The sequence below is a fragment of the Lytechinus variegatus genome, chromosome 12 (assembly GCF_018143015.1).
Source record: "Lytechinus variegatus isolate NC3 chromosome 12, Lvar_3.0, whole genome shotgun sequence".
Taxonomy (NCBI): domain Eukaryota; kingdom Metazoa; phylum Echinodermata; class Echinoidea; order Temnopleuroida; family Toxopneustidae; genus Lytechinus; species Lytechinus variegatus.
The window spans coordinates 4,578,858-4,599,784 of record NC_054751.1 but is presented as its reverse complement, the minus strand read 5'-3'; the positions used below and the strand labels follow the sequence as shown (position 1 = coordinate 4,599,784).

Here is a 20,927-nt window from a genome sequence, read left to right as displayed (position 1 = left end):
AAGAATAAGAATTGGTTTTATATAAAGCTAGAGTTAGTAGATCAAAATAGATTATGCTGCTGTCTTTCATTTTAATGTCAGTGTTGATACCAGTGCTCTGGATGGAACTACTGTACTCATTTCTCTTGCTAATGCCATCGTCATGTACCTATTGAAAGTTCAAAGAAAAATAATCCACTTTGTTAAAGAGAGCCAAATTAACACACACAAAAAAAGGTTGAGCCATCGTCTCTTCCATCAGCTCTGCAAGTTAAAGTTTTTATATAACTTGAAAGGAAGAAAAATTGACATGAAGAAACCAAAACTTTTCTTCGACAAAATCTTATGACCAGCAGTTGATGTCAGACTCAAAACTTGTTAATCCTCCTAAAACCAGAAAATAATTTTTTTACAAGTTGCACCATTGTTATATCAAGTCATTTCTGGGGTTTCAGGTCAGGACATTCCTGTTGGATCTATATTACCTCAAGAGACAAAACAGCATCTTATTTGTAAAAGAAAAGAGAAAGAAATGTGCTGCACCATAGCTCCAATGGTTGGAAAATTCCAGGAAATATGACAATTACAACCACAAACGAATCGTCTCTGCTTTCCAATTAATAAGATGTTTGTATGCTCTCAACTAATCAGAGATTCAGAAGTTTGGAGAAGAGAAGGAAATATTGAGAAAATATGGGGGGAGTATGAACAGAATGTTATTTATTTTACAGTTGCCCTGCTGACAGTTATATATGTTCCCTCCACCCTAAAACAAACAATTTTACTGAATATGAAATAGAAGATTCCAAGTATTTGGATTGATCAACAATACACTACACAAGTATTTAATTGAATAAACAGCTTTTCAAGAAAACAAAATTCTTTGATTTTTCCCTGATGAAGTTTAAAAATTCCCTGATAATTATTTAAACCCATTCCCAGTTTCACATGTTTGTGAAGTTGTTGCAGTGAATTACATGTATTTTCAGTATAAAAACAGTAATATTAAAACTACTTAGTACCACCATAACCAGTCATTCAATGGATGTTATTTTGAAATGCAGCATAATATAACAGAGTCTGACTGACAACCGTGCTTTTGACTTTTGGGTTCATCAGTGACATCACACATCCTTGTCGCATTGCCAATGGGAGGATCTCTATAGCATTAGTGATTGCAATATTTAAATGCTCATAACTTTCTCATTATTTGTCCGATTTTTCTCAAACTTTCTTTATTCTTATTCTTTGATTTTTCTGTTTCTACACAAGCCTATTTGTTCCAAAGGTTTCAATCCCATTTAACTTTACAACTTCGAATTTTTACATGAGGAAATTTTAAGGATCAGATTTTGATTGAATCCGATGATAGGGGTGATAATTGATCTGTAAGCGCTTAGACACATACAATGTATGTCTTCATTGCATTATAAAAATAAATAAGCAGATTATTACTATTATTATTTTGACTATTTACACAGAACCTTGCCTAGGCAATTTATTGATGATTTTAGAATGCAGGGTCACATATGTTACAACCAAATGAAACCAAAGAGAAAAGATAAGAATTGATGTTAATAAGCACTACATGTACATCATACCTTTTAAGCACCAGCCTAGCTCAAAACCTAAAATAAGCCACAAGCCATGTTAATAAACCGAAATAAATCCAACGAGCTTCAAACATCTACAATTCAGATTCATTTAACTACCTTAAGTCAAAAATCAATATATCATTAAATTTATATCAACCTCAAAAGAGATCAAAGCATTTCCTTCGGACCATTTTGTTGTCTGCTTAGTTCTGAGAGATCTTGGAAAGTATGTGTGAATCGTGCGTGAATGAATAACCTTCAAACCCTTTCTCCTCGAAGTTCTTCTTCCCAGCAATCCCATACAGTATGTATGGGTAATCCCTTGTTATGTGGGATCTTTCTAAAATTATTTGTCTCTCTTTTTTGGTTCATTTGACAAGTTTTCAGGAAGAGAAGTTCACTCTGATAAAAAGTTTGCTGTAAAAATAGCAGATAAAAATGTTTAAAAATCCATTAAACATTAAGAAAATAATTAGAATTTCAAGGTTTTGATTTGTGATGTCATAAATGAGTAGTTGCCCCATTTTTTAAATAAAACAAGTGGAATGCCTCTGGCCGTCTAACCTGCATCACGCGGTTCAATATAGCAGCAGTGCTGACTTTGAATACTACTCTAACTCACACAAGATGTTCAGTGATACATGGTTACTCTTATGTCCACTTTTTATGAACGAGACCAATAAACTTACAGAGATATGATGGTTATTCAACAAAAAACCCCAACATGGCCAAAGTTCATTGACCTTACATGACCTTTGACCTTGATCATGTGACCTGAAACTCGCACAGGATGTTCAGTGATACTTGATTACTCTTATGTACAAGTTTCATGAATCAGATCCATAAACTTTCAAAGTTATGATGGTAATTCAACAGATACACCCAATTCGGCCAAAGTTCATTGACCTTTGACCTTGGTCATGTGACCTGAAACGCGCACAGGATGTTCAGTGATATTTGATTACTCATATGTCCAAGTTTAATGAACTAGACTAATAAACTTTCAAAGTTATGATGGTAATTCAACAGATACCCCCGATTCGGCCAAAGTTCATTGACCCTAAATGACCTTTGACCTTAATCATGAGACCTGAAACTTGCACAAAATATTCAGTGATGCTTGATTACTATTATGTCCAAGTTTCATGAATCAGATCCATAAACTTTCAAAGTTATGATGGGAATTCAACAGATATCCCCAATTCGGCCAAAGTTCATTGACCCTAAATGACCTTTGACCTTGGTCATGTGACGTGAAACTTATGCAGGATGTTCAGTGATACTTGATTAACCTTATGTCCAAGTTTCATGAACTAGGTCCATATATTTTCTAAGTTATGATTACATTTCAAAAACTTAACCTCAGGTTAAGATTTCGATGTTGATTCCTCCAACATGGTCTAAGTTCATTGACCCTAAATGACCTTTGACCTTGGTCATGTGACATGAAACTCTAATAGGATGTTCAGTAATACTTGATTAACCTTATGGCCAAGTTTCATGAACTAGGTCCATATACTTTCTAAGTTATGATGTCATTTCAAAAACTTAACCTCAGGTTAAGATTTGATGTTGACGCCGCCGCCGCCGCCGCCGTCGGAAAAGCGGCGCCTATAGTCTCACTCTGCTTCGCAGGTGAGACAAAAATGCACAAATTTAATTTGTTAATGGTTCATGATGACTTATTTTTTATTTTCTATTTAGGAGCACATGTGTGAAATGATTGTGTAGTGATATACATAAGGTACAAAAAAACAAAATTCAAAAACTTGTGAGAAAATAATGCAATACGGCTTGATTTATTGTAGGTTTTGAGGCAGGCAATCGTAACCATCTTCCTATTAAAACATAAACTGGACAAACACAAAAAAGCGGCAAATAGAGCGGTGTTTGGTAGGGAGGGTGAGGAGTAGGAGCAAGCTGGTTTCTATTCTACTTCAGACAAACCTTCCAATCTAAGGCATCTTCATCATCATCATCATCCTCATCATCCTCGTCATCATCGTCATCTTCATCATCAAAAGCTGGTTTCGACATCTTGAGACAAAAACAAAGTTTCACAGAAAAAAAAATGGAAAGTTTGGTATTAAATTAAACCTTTTTCTGCTGGTGCTGTCAGACCAATGAGGCTATAAAGATGCATGCTTTCATCACAAAATAAAAGCATGCAAATGACAATGTCACGATCAAGCAACTAGCAAAAAAAAAGCAAGGAATGATCACAATAATCTGATTCTTCAAATAGTGGAAACGCATTCAATGTTTATAGAGACTTGTTAGATTTCATGAGGAATTTTTTACCAGTTCGATTTTTTCTGAACCTTGTATGCCAAATCTAAGCTGGTTAATAATGCCTCAAACAATATCTACTTGTCCAAACAGTATCTCATAAAAACAATTTGGTATGGGAGAAAAGTACGTTTAGAAAAGTTGAACAAATAATCAATATCTGATATGCTTTTTGCTTGATATAGTAAAATACGTACATGTGATATGGATGTGAGTTTTTACAAGCATTTTGCTTTAGAACCAAGTAACATGCTTAAAATACTTCCTTAATCAATACTTTTAATCGAATATTGGCCCTGGTGGATGGGTGCAGCCATGTCATTTCATCTGTTTGCCATTCTTTGTAATTAAGAGTTTTGATATATAGAGCTAGATAAAGGAATATACGTCCTAAAATGGCCGATATTCTTAGTCTTTGGTAACACTAAATTTTTGGTGCATTTCTGTATTTAATCATCAACCAGTCTGGAAGCAATTAGAGCAATGATGGTCAGGATCGGTCAGACTCTGTTGGACCGCCCCCTCCCCCTTTGACTCCGCCCTGCTCTGAGGTAAGACTTAACCATAGAAGTACCCTGTAATTCCCTTTCAAATTGAATTCACCTGGGATTCACCATGGTACAGACAGGAGACTTCAATCGATATGAAAGAGATCCCTGGGCACACCCTTCTCAGACTTGTTGACAGTGGTCCTGGGGCCAAGTTTCATAAAACTTGTTATAATAACAAATAAAATAACAGTTAAAAGCTACTGACGTCATTCAATTTTGATTGGCTGATCATAAACTTGTTATGGAAATTGTGCACTTGTTATGACAACAAGCTTTTATGGAACAGTGGAGCATTGTGGCCCAGTGGATTAGTCTTCTGACTTTGAAACAGAGGGTCGTGGATTTGAATCCCAGCCATGGAGTAATTTCCTTCAGCAAGAAATTTATCCACATTGTGCTGCACTCAACCCAGGTGAGGTGAATGGGTACCCAGCAGGATTAATTCCTTGAATGCATGAGCGCTGAAAGGCAGCTCAAGCTAAAGCCGGGGTATTAATAATAACAATGTGCCTCTGAATAGAATATTTCTATATAGATGGCGCTATATAATGCCTCTTATTATCATCATTATTAACAGACTCCTGGGGGGTGTTTCACAAAGATTTAAGTATGACTTAGAGTCGCACTTAAATACTGAGTTTCGTACGATATGAAAGGATTGACTGCATTGGTCACATCGTGTCATGGGGACACGCCCTACTGCGTATCTATCAATAAGATCGCACGTTGCATATCAAGTAAGCGTCAGAATTTAATTGCGAGTCAAGTCATACTTAAATCTTTGTGAAACACCCCCTGGTTCCACATGGTACATACCTTCTTTGCTGGACCTTTCGTTGATGGAGCTGGCCTCTTCTTTCCTTTGGCAGTTTGCTTTTCCTCTTCTTCCTCCTCCTCCTCCTCATCTTCATCATCATCCTCCTCCTCATCATCATCATCATCCTCATCTAGTTCATCTCCTTTCCCTTTCTTGGGGACCTTCACATCCTTTGAAATTCAAGAATAAGAAAAACAATCATAACTGTACATTATCACTGTCACAGGTGTGTGAACAGTCCATGAAGATTCAGTAGTGTGAAAAATCCCATTTGGGAATTTTGATAAATACTTTGTCAGCTTGACTGAAAATGATTACTTACCAATATTGATGTCAAAGGAGACCTGACAGAAAGAAATTTCAAAGAAATGAGATGACAGTGGAGTAATGAAAAATCAGAATCAGTTACAAAATACAAAAAAGTTATGAAAGTTTGATAAGTCTCCAAGGAACAGGAGAGCGTTTCTTGAACATTTATTTTTCTCCACAAGTTCTATGATACAACAACTTTCCTTGGAATTTGATTGGCTAAGAAGCATTGTCATTATGGTATCTGTCGGATTGAACAGACTTTTGTCAGATCTGACATGTCCTTTCATCTAGTCCTTTCATGAAACGTTCCCTGGGCACCATTTATGCGTAAATTTCAAGTAGTCCTGGGGGGTGTTTCACAAAGATTTAAGTATGACTTAGAGTCGCACTTACATACCGAGAGGCATACGGTATGAAAGGCTTGACTGCATTGGTAAGATCATGCAAAGAGAGCGTGCACTCCTGCATATCTATCAAAAAGATCCCGCGTTGCATACCGTGTACGCGTTGGCATTTAAGTGCGACTTAAGTCATACTTAAATCTTTGTGAAACACCTCCCAAGTGTGAATAATTCTTTGTATAGATTACCTTTATTACAGCTTTCTTCTTATCCTTTCCTTTCGTTGAAGCCTTCTTGACAGTCTCCTCTTCCTCTTCTTCCTCAAATTCATATTCATCTTCTTTGCCAAAATCGTCATGATCCTCTAAATCTGGATGAAAACAATCAGATACAAATAAAGTTCTGGGCCCCATCTTACAAAGACTTTCAATTGATCCGATCAACCTCAAGTATATGGAAATCCATCACGATCGTAATTTTTCTTAGGAAATTTGCACAATGTCCTTTTGAAAACAAAGAGAAGCACACTGAATTGTCAAGAAAACAGGGAATGTATGAATAGAAATCACATCTAGAAAATATTTTGCATAAACATGTATTTTAGATGTTGACGTTGCTGGCTTTCCATAGTTGCGGTAGATTGGATCAATCGTTGCTCTTTGTCAGACGGGGACCAGGATGGCCCTGTTTCATTGATTTCTTATCAATGGAAAGTTAACGGCTCCTTCCATAATCTGATAAAACCTTAAGTCATGTGATTGGCCAAGAGAAAATTAGATGTAACTTGTGATTTCCAACTGAAATCGAAAACCTGATAATGAAAGTAGTTTATATACTGTAATTCATTGATTATTCCCTCTCTTATTTCAGGGGGGGCGTTTATTCAGAACTTCTTATTACCCACTCAAACTGTTAACAAACCTTAAGATTTCTTTTCAAAATAATTCACAAAAACTTACCTATTGCATGTTGTCCACTGAGACACACTGGTCCTGAGCCATGTGCTAATTTGAATGTGACAGGAGGCTGTAATCCTACATCCAAAGTAATCTGTAAATTCCACAAAAGGAGAAAAAGAAATCAATCAAAGGGGTACTCCAGGTTGAAAATAATATGATTTGAACAGATTAAGAAAAATCAGACAAACAAAACAATGAAAATTTGATCAAAATTGGACAAGGAATAACAAAGTTATGGCATTTCAAAGATTTGCATTTTCCGGTGAAACAGTTCTAGGCATGTCTTTATGAATATTCAATGAGCAAACTGATGATGTCATATCCCCACTTGTTCTTTTGTATTTTATTATAAGAAATTTGGTTTATTCAAATTTTTTCCTTCAAGAACCAAAAATACTTGAAAAGCAACTGATTTAGTGCATTAGATATTCGTTGCTGCAACTTATTTCATTACAAGGGGGACATACCATTCACGTACACGTGTATGAAGAAAAATAAAATTGTGATTTCATGTAAAAACTAACATAAGGAAAAGTGGGTTGTGACATCATCAGCCCATATTCATGATGACGTTCATATAACTGTTTTCACAATATATTGCTAAACTTTAAAATTCAATTACAAGTTCGCTATTTGTTATTTTTATCAGATTTTGATTAAATTTTCAGCATTTTGTTCTGTGAATTTTACTCTATTAATTTAGATATAAATATTTGTAGCAAGAAGCATCCCTTTAAACAGGGGAAGAAGGCATTATTATGCACAATTGGAAGAATGATAGCGCCCATACAATACACTGTTATGTATTTACAATGTGCTTTTGGATAATATTGTAAATACAGTACCTGAAATGCCCACATTGCCACTAGCATCACAAATTTAAAGCTGTGCATTATTTGTTTTATAAAGTGGGTTGGCAGGATTTGAAGTTTAAATCAAACCACGGGGATGATTCATAAAGCTATTCCTAAGTTATGCATGACAACCAATGGCTGGTCTACATTCTCTTGCCATTTTTGATATCATGGTGGCACTGAATTTCTTTACCATTAATTAGTTTTGACAAATACTAGAATTTGTACTCAGGTGCTTCAAAAAAATTACCTATAAAGATTGTTATTCAAGTCATGCTTGTGAATTCAAATGTTTGATTTGTGTCTATGTTGAAAATGTAAAAGTGATGTGAAGTAAACAATACATACCATTAAAGAAAAAGTTTTAGAATCTGATTTTGCCCAGTCATTCATAAAATTGCAGTCATTTACAAAGAGATTTATTTTTAAATAGCCCTCCAAATTTTTTAAGCTATTTTCCCCCAATAGACTTCAATAGTTGAAACAGATTTGCAAGATTTCCTCCGTAAAACTGACTGGCTTCCTTATCTTACACAATATTGTTATTACCAAATATTTCTCAATGATACTTTAAAAAGGTCTATTGTTATAAAATCTGTTAAGCCACTCTTCTGTAAAGATGGCTTTCTCTCTCATGCATGCTGATCTAATACCTACATCATAAATACCTGTCAACTTTCCTATCAAACCGGTTTTTAAGGCACAATTCAAGTATTTAAGGTAAGAACCTTAGGGTACTTCAAAACCACTTTAAAAACCATTACCTGGTATTCTTTCTTTTTTCTCTCTTCTCCCCCCCCTTTCTCTCTCTCTCTCTCAGGTGATAAAGAAGCAAGCTGCGTGCGGTCGCCTTTGGTCAAAGCGTGTCAGATTAACCCAAACCCGAGAAGACACCCAATTATGGTCTTGAAAACGCCAACCTTTGCAACGCCTTTCCTTCCTCCTGAAATATCAGTTTACGGATTAAACCATTCCTTGTCGCAAACAAAGGGCTATTCACTTATGAGTTTGACTGCAATAGCGAAAGTGAATAAGGGGGCACGTCATGATACTGTTAGTGAGGAGTCCAAACATTATGACATGTATGGATAGTAGTTGAAGGATTTAGTAGGCGCTAATGGCTTTTAGGTACTTGAAAATATCAATACAGAGAATAAGTTGGTCTGTTATAAGTGGAAGGGGGGGGGGCTAAGAGAAAGAGAGCATATGTGGTGGATGTAAAAGAGAGAAAGACAGAAATATAAGATGAAAATTACAATTACATCAGGAAAGTATGCACAAAGATACATGAAAAATACATCAAATTTGAGAGAAAAGGAACAGAAAAAGAGAGAGTTTGAAATCCAGGAAGATAATAACCCCGAAATAGCCCAATATTGCAGGACAAAGCAGATAGCCACAAACTATTTGGAAAATTTCACTCAAGTCATTGCGAAGTAGTCTTTAATAAAACGCTGGGGATAAAAAAATTCACAATGGCTATAAAAAGCTAGCCTCAACATGTGTCATGCATGTAAAACCCCAAAGGTGTTTGAAGGTGTTGGAATTCAAGTCCAAGGCCGTTTAGGAAAATTCCACAATCTTGATAATTCTGATGAATGACCAATTTCCTACTTGTCAAAAATTGACCAAAGGCAGGTATAGACATTTCCACTCTTTTTTCTTTTTTATTTTGAAGGTTTATGGGCAGGAAAGTCAAGAAAAGAGGTATTGTATTTGTGCAAACTACTTAATGGAGCTAGAGAAAGAAATTACTTTTCCTACATACTAAAATGTTGTATTTGGCTGACAGCATATATATGATAGCCTGACAAATATACATCAGGTTTATGTTTGTCTTATACAGGAGAGGGCAGTAAAGAAATGATGCACAGAGTCAAGTGTGGCCATGTGTTTTGAGTTGGGCCCATTTCCGTTACAACTCAAATTTTCCTCGAAAATCGCACCATCTTATACAATTGTATTTTTTTCTTATGTTTGACATCCTTTACCCATAAAAGTATATATATTCTGAAAGGAAATTGTCTGAGGAATTCAAAAATGCAATCAGAAAAGGCATAGGGTAATGTCATAAAAAGTTAAAGGTCAAAATATGTGGAAAACTGCGAAAAAAACATACTTCCCAATAAATCTGAGAATCAGATAAACTTTACACCCTATAGGGAAATAACATGCATATTTCAACTCTTTAGAGTGAGACCTTTCCAGTGATATATAACTTGTTGGGGATAACTCTACCAAAATAACTGGGCGCAATCATCTTTTAAGACCAAATTTCACATCACAATTTTTGCGGGTAAATATGTATCAATGCTTGATTTACCCCTAAAATATTAATTGGTTAATTAGTCTTGCCTTAAGTTGCATAAATACACTTGCAAACACTAACCAGTATATTATAATATATTTACTGTGGTTATTATGAATAAAAAATGATTTCATTTGACTCAAATTGTGGGATTTGTCACCTCTTGGCTCAAAGACCGTTGGACCACAGGTTGACAACTGAGAGTCAGGTTTAACATATGTAAATATAGGAAAAATGTGAATGCACAATGAAAAGTTCTCATTACTGCTTAAGCTTATTTAAAATTAGTGTCAACAAAAACAACTGACAAGTTATAAATAAATCCAGACACTTGGCAAAAATACTTTGCTATTTTAGAGTGTTATATTTTAAATATACCCTCTTGCTCAACATTCTGCAGGACATGGTCTCTTGGTACTGGGTCAATTGAATGTCAATGCACAGAACATATTTCTATGGGTACATTTGCCTCTGTTTAGTTTAATCTTTGTACCAGTTTCATTCTCAAGTAGTTTTTTTCATAATTTGGAAAAATATTCTCTGAACACTTTTGTGCCAACCAAATATGTGTCATTTACTGATTTATTGAAGCAGTGTGATGTTGATTGATTGATTGATTGATTTTATTTGGCAAGTCACCATAACATATATACAGTAGCATTAAAACAACAGGCTTGCACAGGATGACCCACGAAAGCTCGAAAGCTTATTTCCAGTGGGGTCCTGAATTAAGATAATAAAATGGTTCAATTATACTATTTACATATTAAAAATGATGGAAAAAAATCAGAATTTAGTATTACCAATAAATAATATGTATAGACAATAAATTAGATATATACAAGAATATAACGAAGAAGAAGAAGAAAAGAAGGAGAAGGAGAAGGAAGAGGAGCAACAGAAGAATAATGGGGACGAGGAGTAGGAGACGGAAGAAACTGATAACGAAGGAAAATAAATAAGGAGAAGAACAACAGCAAAAACGTTGACGACAATAACAACACGAAGAGGAGAATAGGAAGAGATAAAAGAAATAGAAATAGAAGAACATATCGAAGCTTCAATCACACTATGTAAAATACATAATAATACCTGGTAGAGAAGAGAAAAGACCTAGGTCAGTATTCAGGCTTAATCAACCGTATAACATATCATTTGCATCTTCTTTTTGACTCTCAAGTGAAAGATATTCTTTCAATTTCCTCTTAAAATGCAAAAAGTTTCCTATTTCCTTTATATAATTGGGAAGGGAATTCCAATGTTTTATAGCATTGTAATAAAAGGAGTTACCAATACTCCCTATCCTTTCTGGTAAGCAAAAGTTGAAATGGCTGTTTCTTGTATTATAGTTATGTATTTCGGTAACGAGATTAAAGTTTGATCCAATGTAATGGTTCGATCTATTGTGATAGATTTTATGCACGTGGTGCAAAATAAGCTGCTTTGATCTTTTGTTGACTTCAAGAAAACCTGCTCCAGTGAGTTCGGTATAGCCAACATGGGTTCTGGGACCAGAACAGTTAATGAATCTAACAATTTTATTCTGTATAATTTTCAACTTCTTTTTATCGAGTTCGCTTATGCCACTATACCAAGCAGGGTTAGCATAGTCAAATAAACTCTGAATAAGTGCAAAACAGCGAATACGCCTTGCTTTTTGATCCATACAACTTTGATACCTGTACAAAAATTTCAAACGGGCATTCGCCTTTTTTACGATTGATTCTACTAAAGATGAAAATGAAAGGGAGCTAGTCAACTCAATGCCTAAATACTTTACAGATTCTTTCCTCTGAATTATCTTATTATTGTATGATACTTCAAATTCAAATGAAGTTTTATGATTACTTTTAGAACAAAACAGAATGCTTTCGGTTTTGCCTAAGTGTAACGATAATCTATTATCAGTCATCCAATCGACACATGTAGACAGCTGTTCGCTAAGTTTTTCCTCAACAAATTTTGGGTTGGAATTTGAACAAAGTAGTACGCTATCATCTGCATACAATAATAATTTACAGCCAGCTTTTATACAAATAGACATGTCATTGATATAAGTTGAAAATAGGATTGGGCCTAAAATACTTCCCTGTGGAACTCCACACGTTATAGGCATTATTTTGGAACGAATATCGTGAATAGCCACTACTTGATGTCGATTCGACAAGTAGGATTTGAACCATGCTACAGTAGCCTGGTTAAAACCCAATATTTGTAATTTTTTTAATAAGATGCCGTGATTAACTGTATCAAATGCTTTTTGAAGATCTAGAAGTACCATACCAACGAATTGTCCCTTAGAAATATTTGTTCTCAGATAATCAGTCAAGTGAATAAGGCATGTCTCGGTCGAATAGTCATGTCGAAAACCTGACTGATATTCGTAAATCATATCAGTTTCTTTAAAATATTTTTCGATCTGAACACATACCGCCTTTTCAAGAATTTTGGATACTATGCTTAAAACACTGATAGGCCTATAGTTTTCAACAGCAGTTTTATCTTTCTTCTTATGAATAGGAGTTACTTTTGCAATTTTCATATCCTCTGGGAAAGTGCTAGTAAAGATAGATAGATTTATCAAGAAATTTAATGGTTTGTACAAACTCTTTGCTCCTTCTTTTAGAAATTTAGCAGGTATCAAATCTAAACCAGTGCTTTTTGATACATTTAATTTACGCAACTCATTAAAAATGAATTGATCACTAACAGGTAATAATTCAAATTTATCTTGGCTTATATTTTTTTTTTCATAAAATTCACGAATCTTTTCACTGTCTGCACTAAAAATGTCTTTGCAAGATGGAAGTTTATCTACCAACGTAGCTGCGACATTTGTAAAATAGGAATTGAATTCATTGGAAATAGTTATCTTATCATGACATAATTCTCCATCAATTGAAACGACTAATTCTTGGTCCTTTCCATTTTTCTTTTTTAATCCCAAACTTTTTAGATTCTGCCAAAGTCTTTTAGAATCATTTTTATTTTCTTCTATTTTATTTTGAAGGTACTCTAATTTGGCCTTTTTCACCTCTCTTTGAACCATATTTCTTAATTTCTTGTATCTTTTGGAAAGCGTGTCATAATCCTGATCGCTTAGATTTTTCTTCATTTTTCTATATGCCACATTTCTTTCTCGAATAAGAGAAATAATATCTTTATCTGTAACATTAAGAAAAAAGTAAATAGAATCAGATGAGGACTTAATTGCAACAAACAAGTTTTCATTAATTAAAATTGCATAAAAGGTGTATTTATATCTATTATGTTACCATAAAATGCATAGTAATCTAAAGATTCTGACACAAAGTTATCACTATCAGTCTACGCTGTCAATATTGAAACCATGAGGTCATAATTATTAAAACAATAGATTGATTTGTCTCTGAAGCCTTTAATTAGTTTGTGCTTTTCTTTTTGAAATTTATGCAGCTTCTAAATTTTATTCAAGGTGTAACCCACAACTGTATTTTATTTCTCCTCATTTCCTATACATCAGACAGTCACAATTTCAATCATGTTAATTTCATGTTTTACATCAATTAATTATACTAATTAGCTTAATTAGGTACCCTTTAAACTTAAAAGTTCAAATTTGACCCACTTATGATTGAAGAATAAGCTAGTGAGCCCCAAAACTATTACATATTTAGGTACTGTGATGTTACACATTTAGTTTCTTAATGAAATGAAAATTTATGCTCCCCTCGTCATGCTCCCCTCGTCTACCACCATGCAAAAATGGCCAATTGATGTTACATAATTGCTAATTACTGGTAAACGAAGTAATCTCAAGTATTTCTTTTTCTTTTAAGTAATTGATATAAAGATTCCCTTTAATATGATACCAAATATACCCATGTAGCACATGTATTTCAAGTTTTATACCATTAATTATTTCTGTGCTTGTCGTGCAAATGTAACGATACCACCTATTTGCGGGCCCAACTTAAAACGCATGGCCGTGTATCAGTAGGTTTTGTGACCAGAAGGTCACTAGGTGGTTTCAGACCGCCTCGAAGTTCGTCAGTTCCAGGTATTCTCTGATCGGGAAATTTACCCCGATCAGAAAATACCAGGTAATTTGGTAATGTGAAAGCAAACTACGCGTAATTTCCCCGAAAGAAAATACCCGCTAAATAGTAGGTATTTGGCGAAATTACGAGAACTTTCGCGGGGATTTTTCAAAGGTCGCAGGTATTTTGGCGATGTGAAAGCAAAATACGGGAACTTTAATACCCCTTTCATAGTGCGCTTTTCACCGGCGAACTTCACCGATGAAGTTCGCCAGCGAAGGGGAAAGTGTCCAGTATGAAAGGTACACAGGAGAACTTCACCGGTGAAGTTCGCCGGTGAAAAGGCCAGTATGAAAGCAAACCGGTGAACTTCTCCTCGTTTAATGACGTCAGAGGTCATTTTTTTTCTCTCCCAAAGTCCCCTGTACCGAGATTCCGCGCGCGATAAGTTGCAAGCTCAGCTGAATGCTATGGCCAAGTAGATACCCTCGAACATATTTTTATTTTTACTAACAATATTTATTTAAAAGCACTTTTTACATGTATAAAATGCGCTAAAATATAAAAACAAGGTGATATTGTTTGTTTTTCTCGTAATACTTCCAAAATATGTTGTAATTAATTTTTTTGATACCTTTTTGTAAAAGGTAAGAAGTAATGTTTACAATTTTCTTTGACTTTCGTTGACTTTCGCCGGGGAAGAAATGTCAGTGCGAAAGGGTACATTTTTTTCTTCGCCGGTGAAGTGAGGAATGCGAGGCGGAGAACTTCGCCGGCGAAGTTCACCGGTGAAAAATGAAGAGGGCAGTATGAAAGGGGTATTAGCCCAGCGTGTCGTTGGGCGCGGCGCCGTGGGTGGCTGCTGGGCTAGTGATTTTGAATCTCGCACCTTGCCTGTTTATCAGACCATACTATGCGCATGCTCGTAACTTATCCTGAAGGGTATGTTTCGGGCGGTGTGAATGCAGGAATAATTAACAGGTATTTTTTAGCCGAAAACAGTTCCCGTAATTTAACAGGGATTCTTGTGATCGAGGCGGTTTGAAACCACCAACTGTGGAGTACCAAAGTGATGACATCACAATTTTTTTTTCTATTTGCATTTTCAATGTTTTTGATACCATATTTTGTTTGAGCATGACGAAATACCTCCACAACCCAAATTCGGAAGGAAATGTTCTATGGAGGGAAGCCTTAGATATGACCTTATGAATACATCATTAGCCCCATTGAAATATTGAAATCAATGTATTATTGACCTGGTTCTGAATGTTTTTCTCATAATTTTTCTAAATCATTCCGTAATTGTAAGTTTTTTACACCTTTTGTAAATGAAAAGTAATATTTACAATTTTCTCTTCGTTCATTGTGCACATTGCAAGCTAATTCAGCTTGGGCTAATGACTTACGTTGTATGCGACATGTATGTATTACAATATCTAAAAAAAAATTAAAAGCGCATGCCTTCATTAGACCCCAGTCTGCACTTACTTTTGAGGGGCAATATTTATACACTTCATCTTTATCCAACCACCTCCCCCCCTGACTCATAAAGATCCATTCATAAAATCGGCACCAGTTTGATCAGGATTACAGTAAAAAAATCTTACTCCGTGGATACTCGCAAATTACTGCATACTTTTAATAAAAGAATAATGAAATACTTTCAAAGTTGACTCGGGCGATTATGGTTGTAGTTGGACTGAAATGGGCCATTACAACATGATCATTCTTGGTGTAAGTTTGTTTATTTTAGGGATAAGTTACCACACTTTTCCCACAAGAATGTAGCTATTCTACTAAACTGAGAGCAGCCAAGTCATTTTTTTCTTTTGGTACAGAATAAGATTAATTGGCAGGTGCCACATTGACTAATATTGAAACAAGTGGAATGCCTCTGGCCGTCTCACCTGCATCACGCGGTTCAATATAGCAGCAGTGCTGACTTTGAATACTACTCTAACTCGCACAAGATGTTCAGTGATACATGGTTACTCTTATGTCCACTTTTTATGAACGAGACCAATAAACTTACAGAGATATGATGGTTATTCAACAAAAAACCCCAACATGGCCAAAGTTCATTGACCTTACATGACCTTTGACCTTGATCATGTGACCTGAAACTCGCACAGGATGTTCAGTGATACTTGATTACTCTTATGTACAAGTTTCATGAATCAGATCCATAAACTTTCAAAGTTTTGATGGTAATTCAACAGATACACCCAATTCGGCCAAAGTTCATTGACCTTTGACCTTGGTCATGTGACCTGAAACGCGCACAGGATGTTCAGTGATATTTGATTACTCATATGTCCAAGTTTAATGAACTAGACTAATAAACTTTCAAAGTTATGATGGTAATTCAACAGATACCCCCGATTCGGCCAAAGTTCATTGACCCTAAATGACCTTTGACCTTAATCATGTGACGTGAAACTCATGCAGGATGTTCAGTGATACTTGATTAACCTTATGTCCAAGTTTCATGAACTAGGTCCATATATTTTCTAAGTTATGATGACATTTCAAAAACTTAACCTCAGGTTAAGATTTCGATGTTGATTCCTCCAACATGGTCTAAGTTCATTGACCCTAAATGACCTTTGACCTTGGTCATGTGACATGAAACTTTAATAGGATGTTCAGTAATACTTGATTAACCTTATGGCCAAGTTTCATGAACTAGGTCCATATACTTTCTAAGTTATGATGTCATTTCAAAAACTTAACCTCAGGTTAAGATTTGATGTTGACGCCGCCGCCGCCGTCGGAAAAGCGGCGCCTATAGTCTCACTCTGCTTCGCAGGTGAGACAAAAAGTGTTAAGTATACAGTGGGATGCAAACACCAAAAATAATTGAACAATTCTGTGAAAAAAATTGAAAGTGTGATAAAATTGTTTGAGTTTTACCATGTTGGAAACCAAATACACCACTGCAAAGTTATGGGTTCCAATCCTTCCCACGCCTGACTAGCCATGAATATTACTCTAAAAACGCTCAAATTCATAAGCTTTGAAATTGGGCTTTATTGTGGTGTTACCAGTCTGAATTTTATGGCAACCTGCATGTATGTGTGAGAAATTGTTTATGTTTTGAGAAGTTTGATAAAATTTTTACATGAGGCTTGTTTCCAAGCTACAAATCTAAAATTGCAATCATAACACTCAACTCCCTTCTAAAATTAAAAGAAATCAACAGCTCTATTTCTGCCAATTTTTTTACTCTTCTTTGGAGACATTCACCCATGTACCTGTATTCATATTGCAGCATGTAACAGTAACCTGACATAGCAACAGTAGCCGAAATAAGAGGCAAACAAAGAAATCACACACAAAAACTGATTTACATGTATCTATTCATTCAAGCACCAAAGTTTTCCATTCATAATTTTCTGTATACTCCTTAATTATAAATCAGGAAAACAAGAAAATCTTTATAGATCAAAGCCAAGGCAAAATAGCCAGATTTATAATTTCACAAGTGTACTAACGTGGACCTAAATCAAATCAATACAAACAATTTCTATGAAATTTTCAGTGATATGCTTTTAGATTTCCTCAAACCAACTTATTCGGTGGACTTCTATTGACACTGTAATCACTAATATCTCTAAACGGGAAATGAATAAAGGAACACACATATACTCACACTTTCATTGAGACCAGCTCTAAGTGAGAAGATAGGCATAGTGATTGTTTCTCCATCAAAGTTAATCGTTTCCACCTCAATCACATTCCTCTCGTTATCTTTAGCTTTCACCCCAAGAACAGCCTGTGAATAAAAGATACATAGGTATATAGGAAAGGGATTAAGATACATGTGCAAACTGCAAAGCATCATCTGCCACATACATGTAGGCCCGAATGCACAAAGGTGGTTCTTAAAACCAACGGTTGAACCCATGGTTTATGCAGATTTCCTGAATAAATTACGCTTATTTACCGCGTATACCAAAAAATGTCCTGATGCACGCTTTTGTCACATAGCGCCAAATATATGCCCATTGCCATGATTAAGTACACTATTTTATTAACGAGTCCACTCTTCAGTTCAAATAGCATTGATAACCATTGCAACAGGCGTAAATTTGGCGCACTGTGACAAAAAGGTTCATCAGCATTCAACATTTTTTTAATATACGCAGTAAATAGGCATAACTCATTCAGGAAATCTGCATAAGCCATGGGCTCAACCAATGGTTTTTAAGAACCACCATTGTGAATTCAGACCATAATTTCCAAATGCCAGAATGGGAAATACTGGTGGTACATACCTGTAAATATTACCTCAATAATTCTTTAGGAAAATGGGAAAAAATGAAAAAACAGGGAAACATGTTACAGATTAGTGAATGTCTTGAATATTTTCAGGTATGGACAAGGTGTTTCTCAAGGATATTTTAGTATTCACCTGTACCTCCATGTACATGTAGATCTTTAAAGGTCAAGTCCACCCCAGAAATATTGATTTGAATAAATGGAGAAAAATCAAACTAGCATAATGCTGAAAATTTCATCAAAATCGGTTGTAAAATAAGAAAGCTATGACATTTTAAATTCTCCCTTACTTTTCACAAAACAATGATATGCACAACTGAGTGATATGCAAATCAGACAGTCAATGATGTCCCTCACTATTTCTTTTGTTTTTGACAATGAGGACCTACTTGACTGAACCATACAGTATTTACATTGCTAATTCCACATGTTCGGGGAGGAATTAATTGTTTGACAATGAAGAGAAACTTAGAAAATTTCATATTTCATATAATGAAATACAAAAGAAATAGAGTGGATGACGTCATCAGTTTCCTCATTTGCATACCGACCTGAATGAGCATATAACTGTTTTGTGAAATTAAGCGAAACTTTAAAATGTTATAACTCTCTAATTTTACATCCAATTTTGATAAAAATTTTCAGTGTTTTGCTTGTTGGATTTTTATTCAAATCAACTTTTGTTGGGGTGGACTTTAATACTTCCCAGCATTTCAAAGTTTTCCCCAGTATTTTCCCACCTGGGGAGGAAAATACCCAAATTTTCTGGGGAAATTGCCAACCCTGAAATGATGGGACTTGCATAGAGCCCAGGGCCCAGTCTTACAAAGAGTTGTGATTGATCCGATCAACCACAACTATGGAAAGCCAGCAAGGTCAACATCTAAAATCCATGTTTACTTCAGATGTTTTCTAGATATGGAATACATTCTTTGATTTCTTGACAATTCAGAGTGCTTCGCTTTGCTTACAAAGGACATTGAGCAAATCTTTCGTAGAAAAAATTATGACACATATTTCTGCTAGCCCATTGAATCCGAGTATGTTTAATCTAATACTACATCTGTATGCATAAATTCTTTTTCTCTCATCTGATGTGCAATACTCCTTTGTGATGTTTTCTTTCTCTCTCCTCTATCACTTTCTCTCCTCTCTTTTTCCTTGTTCCTTTGATCTCTTCCCCTTTTTTCACTTTTCTATAACTTCTCTTTTCTGATTTCATCACACTGTTATCTGCCACTTTTATATAAATATTCTGAAAGCTCTATCTACACATGTTCTTGTCGGTTTGCTCATCCTGGGGATGATGGTGATTTTATTGTATTTTTTGCCCAAATGTATTTACAATGAAATTTTAAAAAATAGTTATTCTTCATAAGTTTTATGACTGCATTTTAACATAGTATGTACTTGTGCAATATTCCCTACTGCATGCGATGTACTTTTTCTTTTCCTGTCTCTCTCTCTCACTTATTTTTCTCCTTTTTATCTCTTTCCCTGTCTTTTTGCTCTCTTGCTTCTTCCTCCTTTTCTTGTTTTCCTTTCATCATGCAGCAAACTCCCACTTGCTTCATTCACTCTGGACAGCATTGTTTTGTGAATCAGTATTGCAAATCATTAATGTTATATTTTTGTATTTTTCCATTTCATATGGTGTCTGACCAGTATTCATTTTTATTGATGCTTACCTTTTTTCTATGTATATCTAGTTTACTTATTTAACTTATATTAGATATGATGTCCTTTCAGATTCTGTCTGTGTCTGACCTTTCCATTTCTGTCTTTCTCCCTCCTTTCTCTCTATCTCCTTGTTGCTCTTTCTCACTCTCTTGTCTATTATGATTGCCATCATGTCATTATTTATTTATTTATTTATTTATTTTTTTTTTATTTTTTATTTTTTTTTTTCCACTTAATTCTTATATTTCTAATCTGCAATGTATTGTTTACTTGTGGGTTTTCTTGTTCTCCTTTATTACTTTTTTCCCTCTTTATCTTTTGCTACACTCCCTCTCTATTCTCATCTTTTCACATGCTCACTCTTGCCATTCTTGCTCCCCTTTCTGCTTCTCACCTGTTTTTTTTTATTTTTTTTTTATGTATACACAATTTAAATCAGTCTTATTACATGCAACTTTTTATTCTATTTCTTTTTATACTATTACTGCATTTTAAACATGTTTTTTCTTCTTCAATGGTCACTGCATGTTATGTATTTATTTCTTTGTTATGTATTTTTAAAATGTAAACTCACATTGTTAGTCCTCGGACTTTTTGATGAGTATTTTTTAATAAAACCTAATTTTATTTATTTATTTATTTATTATTTATTTATTTATTTACTAATGAATTTCGATACAGTTGAGGTTGATTGGATCATGGACCAGAGGGTACATGAATTGATTGTATCAATCATAGCGCTTTGTAAGACAGGCCCCTGATAAGTTGCCACTTGGTTCATTACAATGAATAGAAAAAGAAATAATTAAGCCCCATGCAGAAGATAACGATGTAGGAATGTAAAAAGGGACAACGGGAGAGGAGAGAGTTAAACAGAGGGGATGGAGAGGAGGGGATAGGGCGGGAGAGGTAGAGAAGGATAGAGAGGGGAGAGGGGGA

General features: G+C 35.0%; 1 protein-coding gene across 5 annotated transcripts in view; it reads right to left on the bottom strand.

Moving 5' to 3' along the window:
* LOC121424678 (mitotic apparatus protein p62-like) overlaps positions 1-20,927 on the bottom strand; it is an 80,096-nt gene that overhangs the window by 53,992 nt on the left and 5,177 nt on the right. For 3 of the 5 annotated variants that reach the window (XM_041620421.1, XM_041620424.1, XM_041620425.1), the window contains exons 3-6: positions 17,680-17,802; positions 6,844-6,934; positions 6,133-6,254; positions 5,231-5,401 (exon numbers count right to left, since the gene is read on the bottom strand). In XM_041620421.1, coding sequence (XP_041476355.1) covers positions 5,231-5,401; positions 6,133-6,254; positions 6,844-6,934; positions 17,680-17,802 — 507 coding nt within the window. Of the gene's footprint in view, positions 1-3,521; positions 3,612-5,230; positions 5,402-6,132; positions 6,255-6,843; positions 6,935-17,679; positions 17,803-20,927 lie in introns of all 5 variants that reach the window. The other 2 variants (XM_041620422.1, XM_041620423.1) reach the window with 1 other exon arrangement.